At 36.9% G+C, this 7500-nt stretch overlaps 1 protein-coding gene across 1 annotated transcript in view; it reads left to right on the top strand.

Annotated features, from left to right (window-relative positions):
* Positions 1 to 409: 409 nt before the first annotated feature.
* Positions 410 to 7500, top strand: part of LOC113825652 (coenzyme Q-binding protein COQ10 homolog B, mitochondrial) — a 10024-nt gene continuing 2933 nt past the window's right edge. The window contains exons 1-5 of the mRNA XM_027378498.2: positions 410 to 588; positions 2865 to 3056; positions 3601 to 3712; positions 4764 to 4919; position 7500. The exon at position 7500 is cut by the window's right edge and continues 2933 nt beyond it. Of these exons, the coding sequence (XP_027234299.1) occupies positions 497 to 588; positions 2865 to 3056; positions 3601 to 3712; positions 4764 to 4919; position 7500 (553 nt within the window). The 5' untranslated portion in view covers positions 410 to 496. The remainder of the gene's footprint in view (positions 589 to 2864; positions 3057 to 3600; positions 3713 to 4763; positions 4920 to 7499) is intronic.

Genomic DNA, 7500 nt, shown 5'->3' with positions numbered 1-7500 from the left:
TATTATGCCTTGTATAAGCTACAAACAAACATACATATGTACTTGTAAAGTTCTATACGACATCGATTGTTTTGGTAACACTGTTGATACTCAGTGAACCTTTCCCAAATATTTTTTGTCGAAAACAGTGATATATTTATGGTGCAAGGATATGTAAATTACTCTGTAAATAATTATATGATTTACAAAAACACACACTGATTAGCATTACAAAAAATCAAGAACACTACAGCTGCAGTTTACTTATCTATCCCTTCATCATTTGAATCGAACACAGTTTGAAGATACGAAAAATATCAGACAGTTTATTTGAAAATTCCCTATTGTCTTGAGATATGTTTAAAATGCGAGAATTAATTAACAAAAGTACACACATATATATAATATATATGCTTTAAGTCCGTCGGAGACACAATCAGCTGATCCACGACTTTACGCAATCGCCGACAAGGACAGGGAGAACTGTATATAACATTCAGATTTCGACTTGCTAAAGATGAGGGCGGTTCATAGGGCCGCCCTTCGGTACATGGGCGGCCTCTCTAAAAGAGATGGAATAAGACAACAGGAGATAAACCTGCAGAAAAGGTGAGAAAAAGAACAAATCAAGGTTTGAGGCGAAACGACCTCAAACGGTTGTGACTTCTAAAGCAATAGCCAAAAAAAAAAAATAAAGAAAATCTTAAGACAGAGTCTCTTGAACAAAATTGCGTTACTTACCTTTTACTTTTCTAGAAACAAACTTGTTATTTGACTTGGCCTTGCACCGTACGACATTATTTAATTCCCAGTTCATTACGTGAAAGTATTTTATCATTGTTGTTATAATGTTCTACTCTTATAAAGTCCTTCAAACGAGTTTTATAGGAACCCTAACATATAATGAAATAATTGAAAGGGTAAGTAATTTCCCTTTCTATGGAAGCATTCTCAAAGTCAGTAGTAGCAACCTTTTTGTTTTTGCTATATTTTCCATAATGATTGGTACTTTTAGGGATGAATATATGTGTCGTCCTTATTCTGATGGTAAAATTTTGGTTTCAACTAGTCATAGGCTTTCTCTTTCATATATTATGAAACATGGCCAATGAAAAAGGAGTACAAATATCTTTATCATACATCAAATCAGTAACTTCTGTCATATTTTAAGTAAAGAGTTCAGTGTGATTTTAATTATTTGATTCTAACTCCATGAATAAAAATAGCTTCTTGTAGTTGCAGTTGTTTAGTAGTTGTCTCAGACTAAAGCGGATATATGAATATTGAAAGCATTTATTTAATTTGGTATTGATATGCCAAGTATCTAGAAGGCACATGTTGGGAAATGTCACAATTTTGTTTTCCTTTACAGTAATATAAAGACTGCATTCTTAAAAACTCCCCAAAGGAGAACCCATTAGCATTGACAGATACTTTAGTATATGATTTGGGAAAATTTTATAGTATGATAAAAGGAACTATAGCTGTATCATTTTTCATAAATAAATCATTATAGATGTTGCTGCCAAGTGTGGGTAGATATTCTTGAAGATCTTGGATAAGAAGTAGTACTTCTTTGGGAACTGTAGTGAACATTTTAGCTGAATGTGTGATTAATCCTTTTCAACCAGAACAAAGAAATGCATGATTTTTTGCATTTTGTGATATAACTAATATTTTAGATGCAGAAACCAGACTCTAAGTAAAATTGGTTTAGGAAAATCCTAATCCTCTCCCTTTCCTTTTACTTTGCTTTCCTCTTCCTCCTCTTCCTTCTTCTTCCTCATTCCTGTGCTTCCTTCTCTTTCATCTCATCTTCCTCTTTTCTCCTCCTTCCTCCTTATCCTCCATCTCCTTCTCTTTCACCACCTCCTCCTTGTCCTTCATTACCTCCTCCTACTTCCTCACCACCTCCTCCTCCTCCTCCTCCTCCTCCTCCTTTACCGCCTCCTCCTCCTCCTTCTTCACCACCTCCTCATCCTCCTCCTTCTCCACCACCTCCTTCTTAACCTCCTCAACCTCCTCCTCCTTCACCACCTCCTCCTCCTCGTTCACCACCTCCTCCTCTCCCTCCTCCCTCTCCTCCTCCTCCTCCTCCTCCTTCACCACCTCCTCCTCCTCCTCTTCCTCCTCCTCCTCCTCCTCCTCCTCCTCCTCCTGCTCCTCCTCCTCCTCCTCCTTCACCACCTCCTCCTCCTCGTTCACCACCTCCTGATCCTTCATCACCACATCCTCTTTCACCACCTCCTCCTTCGTCCTTCTCCTCCTTCACCACCTTCTTCTGCTTCTCCTTCTCCTTCTCCTTCTCCTTCTCCTTCTCCTTCTCCTTCTCCTTCTTCACCACCTCCTTCCCCTCCTCTTCCTTCACCTCCACCTCCTCCTTCACCACCACCTCCTCCTCTTCCTTCACCACCACCTCCTTCTCATCCTCCTCTTCTTCTTCCTCCTCCTCTTGCTCCTCCTCCTCTTCCTCCTCTTGCTCCACCTCCTCCTCCTCCTCTTTCTCCACCTCCTCCTCCTCCTTTTCTATCTCCTCCTCCTCCTCCTCCTCCTCCCCCTTCTCCTCCTCTTTACTCTCCTTCTCCTCTTTCTCCTCCTCCTCCTCCCCTTCTCCTCCTCCTCCTCCAGTTTCTGCTCCTCCTCCTCCTCCTCCTCCTCCTCCTCCTCCTCCTCCTCCTCCTCCTCCTCCTCCTCCTGCACCACTTCTCTTCCTCCCCCTCCACCAACTCCTCTTCCTCCTCCTCCTCCTCCTCTAGTTCACCTCATCACTGTCCTCATTATGTCTCCTTTCTTTAATTTTCACCATCATATCTGAAATTTCTGCAACACCATTATAAGCCATGTTATCTGCCCCCAAATTCAAGTGACTTCTGATTCCCTTGCAGAGAGCAACAGCGTCAGTTGAGCTCATGGCACCCACGGGACACAAGAATTGAGGAAGGGAGAGTCAATAACCCAGAGCAGCGGTTGCTCCTCGTTCCACCCCCTGCCTGGCCATGTCCCTCTCCCAGTCGGTCTCTCATGGGGGGGGCATTAGGGAGCAAGAAAAAGGAGTATTCAGAGAGACGCATCCTTGGGTGAGTCACTCTAGAAATATGCTGGTTACTTTCTTCTTAGTTGGTGAAAGAAGGATCTGTATGTGTATGTGATGAAAGTTCGACTGTTTGATTTTACTGAAACACAAAGATATTATTACTGGGATTATTGTCAATGTCAGAAAGTGTTTGGAATATAAAGATATTATAATACTGGGTTTATATTCATTGTAAGAAAGTGTTTGGAATATAACCAGCTATTGATGAAGCTTGATTATTTAAGTTTCTTATTGATTTTTGCTCTATGAGATTAGTCTTTCAGGTGGTTATTCTGCAGTTATAAAGGGAATTAAAGATAACCTATTGGTGAAAAAAGGGAGGAAGAGCAGGGAATATGATTTTCCTGATTATCTTATAGGTGGGTGGGTAGGCAGCAACCGGGTAGGGAGAGAAGGAGAATGTGTGTGTGTATATAGATTAGATTAGAAATATATCTGGTCTTCCTCTTATTTCTTATTATATGATTAAGATGGTCTTGTGTAAACTATATTTTATATTGATTACTATTGCATTTGATTTTTTGCAGTTATTCCATGAATCAAATGTATGATGTGGTCTCAGAGGTCGAAAACTACTACAAATTTGTTCCTTACTGTAAGAAATCTGATGTGAAGTTGCGCCGGCCTGGATTTCTAAAGGTGAACCTCAGATGGTTTTGTAGATTTAGATCAGAAAGAGGGAGGAATTTCTAAAAGGTTATCACTTGTGTTAAGTAAATCTGTTTTTTAGTACATTCTCAATGCAGCTCAGTATTCAGTGCAACATTAACCCTGAAAAAATGATATGTGGTATTTGTAGTAATTAAGTATGACTTGTCAAGGGTAAAACATAGCAAAAGTTATTATATTTTACCATTTTTTGTAAGTATATGAGTCTTACCCTCTATTAAAAAAGCATTTTAATACTCAGTTCTCTGTGATATGCTGGTCAAAAGACTGCATTAGTAAGTTTATTTGTTAATTTTTCCATTTCTGCAGTACACATATTTGGGTTCATATTTTTCCATTTTTGTTGTACACATTTTTGGGTCCATTTTTTCCACCATTTATGGTTTAATGATGTACATTTCATTATATTTATAATTATCTTATGATTTTTTTCCCTAATTTAGTTGTCAATATATATTAATCCATAGAAGTTAAATTTAATAGAAGATACATTTTTAATTGTATAAATATAAAAGATGAATATAGTGTATGTATATATTTTTCATAACCTGGAAAAAGATACATCTCAGTGTATTCAGCATTAGTATACTGCTCTTCCATTTTACTTTTATTAGTATTTTTACAATATATTTGTCTCATCCCTCCCCCAAAATTCTAAATAAAACCTAAATTTAGGGAAGGGAAGTAGATGTAGTTGATAGTTTGTCAGTTTTCTAGACTTCCTAATGAAAATATAGAGTAAGAGGCATTCAAGAGAAGGTGGTGTTAGTAGAGAGACCTAAATGGATTTTATATATTGTGTTCATTATATAGTTTTATTTATTTGCACATTTTAGAAGAATGGTATATGAATTAGATAAATAGGTATGTATAATTATTTTGTTATTTTTATGTAATGTATATCCTCTGGCCATTTTTCCTGATGGACATAAATTATCATCTCACTTGTTTATTTTTAAGATAATTGCTTTGAAGAGAAGAAAAATGACAAAATCTTAAAGCAATGTCTCACCTTTCTTAGGCAGACCTGACAGTTGGATTCCCACCTGTTGTGGAATCATACACGTCCAGTGTTACATTAGCACGGCCCCACCTTGTCCGAGCAGTTTGCACAGAGGGAAAACTTTTTAACCATCTCCTTACTATCTGGAAATTTTCTCCTGGTCTTCAGGGACAGGTAAGGTTTATGTTTTGTTGATTTATTCTTTTACTTTCTTTTTAAATTATGTTGCTTAGCGAGTGGAGATTTGGTATCCATGTGACTGGGCTAGGAGAGTGAGAGAGGAGAGTAGAGAGGAGAGTAGAGTGAGAGAGGAGAGTAGAGTGAGAGAGGAGAGTAGAGTGAGAGAGGAGAGTAGAGTGAGAGAGGAGGGTAGAGTGAGAGAGGAGGGTAGAGTGAGAGAGGAGAGTAGAGTGAGAGAGGAGAGTAGAGTGAGAGAGGAGAGTAGAGTGAGAGAGGAGAGTAGAGTGAGAGAGGAGAGTAGAGTGAGAGAGGAGAGTAGAGTGAGAGAGGAGAGTAGAGTGAGAGAGTAGAGAGAGTAGAGGGAGTGAGAGAGGGAGAGTTGAAAGAGAGTGAGGGTAGAGAGAGAGAGTAGAGGGAGAGAGAGAGGGAGAGTTGAAAGAGAGTGAGGGTAGAGAGAGAGAGTGAGTGAGTGAGTGAGTGAGTGAGTGAGTGAAGAATGATTGCAGACACTTTCAGATCATTTCCTTTGAGAGAATTGTACTCAGTTTCCTTGTCAAGGAGAAAACCCATTAATCAGATCAGTGACAACTGATAACAGGTTAGCAGGTTAGTAATTATTGCTGTTTGAAAGACAAACAGACAATTTGCTCTTAGCTAGTCAACACCAATTGTATTTTGGTTTCAGTAGAATAAAACTGTTTTGAAGTTGTAAGTTGCAAATAATGTTGGTTGTTTTGATTTACTCATTTTACCTCAAGATATTTTCTCTATATATTATAAATTCAATTCATGTTGGGATTGCTTTTCAGGGTAAATTCTCCCTCTGAGAGATACTTCTGTGTACCTTAATATTATAGGGATATGGAATTGCATGCATCTGAATTACTTTAATGTGGTTTTCTTAAGTTTGCTAATAGAATATGAAGTCAAAGAGAGCACTAAGATTTTTGGGCAAAATGTGGAAAGGCTGTTACATAGTCTTTGTCTTTTGTTTTGTTGTATAAGCCACTGTCGCCTGCAGCTGTTCTTTCAGCTAATTTACTTCATTATAGGGCAGAGGAGAGGTGTGTGTATTACCAGATGATAGTTTTACTTGATCTCAAAACAATTGGGATCAGGGGAACCAAATTGAGTTAGTGGTCCCAATGTATTATTACATATGTGAGGAAACTATGCTATGGTTACATTCCATCTAGATAGTCTTTCTAGTACATATGCTTTTTCCATATGGCTTGAAATATGACTGTAGATCAGCTTATAAATGCTGCAAAGAATATTTTTATAACATAAATCAGTGCATTTGGGTAATATAAGATGGTTTACAGGGAAGAATATAGAGAAAAGATTAATAAAAATGTGTATATGTAGGCCTTATTGAGTACATGCACAAGCAAAGTATACCTTATATTGAGACCTGTAAGTGGTATGTGATAATTTATACACTGATTAGCGTATGGACCAGATATCAAGTTTGTGCATCAAAAAATTAAAGAATGACAAGTATCTTGTCTGAGCAGGAGTGCAGTGTCTGGCTCTACCTTCACATTATTTTTAGATATCAGTTCATAATATCCAAGCAATGTTTTGTACCCTATAGAAATTGATTGGACTGGAAAATAAGTCCTAATAGTATATTGATATGATAACAAACTAAAAAGAAAAACATGCATACCTTTGGTAGATGGTAAAAATAAATGGGAGGGTGTTGTAGGCACAGAGGAAAGTTGAGGGTATCAAGTAAGTTGAGCCTTATGGCCTTATGCAGAAGTAATTGTATGGCAGATTATGTAGTTGTGGAAATTTTTCATTATCTTTGATCTCTTTGGTGGTGGTGTATATTAATAGTTAATCCTGTCTGAGTAAAATGATGAGTAATGGAAAGGGCAATGTCTGGCATTCGTTTTAATTTATAAGATCTAGGGATCAAATATGGAAAATTATTAGGAAATTTTGTAGGCATTTGCAACTTCTCAGACTTTTCAAATTTTATCTGGTATCAAAAACTTTCCATTTCCCCATGAAAGAACTTCAAAATGAATAGACAACTATATATCAGATCTTGAAAATTATTTTTGGCAAATTAATTGCAACCAAAAGATGTATTTGTATTATATTTGACATGCATTAATTCGTTAACAAAAATGAATTTAAGAAAATTGGATCATTAATTACCCTTGTGTGACTTAAAGGTTTTCTCACCAAAAGTAAAATGGGAAACAGATAATAACTGTAGGACTTGAGAATTTTAGAAAAAACTTCCCCCTCCCCCCCTTAAGGTCAAATATGAAACCAAAAGACTTGTAGTATAAACTTCTTCCATCCTGCCTGACAAGATTCTTAGAATTTTTGTCTGTAAATTAACAAAATCACAAATAATTATGAATTTTAAGGGAATTCCACTTGATAATGTACCAAGCAAAGTGAAAAAGGTTTTTTGATTGGCTGTACATTGAACTTTTTTTCTGATTTTTTTTTTTTTTTTTCGTATACTTAGTTCATTATTCTTGTATTTCAATAATTGCACTTTTGATTGTTTTTTTTAAATTATTTAATTGATTATTTAATCCATTCCAGC

This window comes from Penaeus vannamei, chromosome 25 (assembly GCF_042767895.1).
Source record: "Penaeus vannamei isolate JL-2024 chromosome 25, ASM4276789v1, whole genome shotgun sequence".
NCBI lineage: Eukaryota > Metazoa > Arthropoda > Malacostraca > Decapoda > Penaeidae > Penaeus > Penaeus vannamei.
Note: the sequence above shows the minus strand (reverse complement) of the source record. Positions and strands in the feature narration are given on the sequence as shown.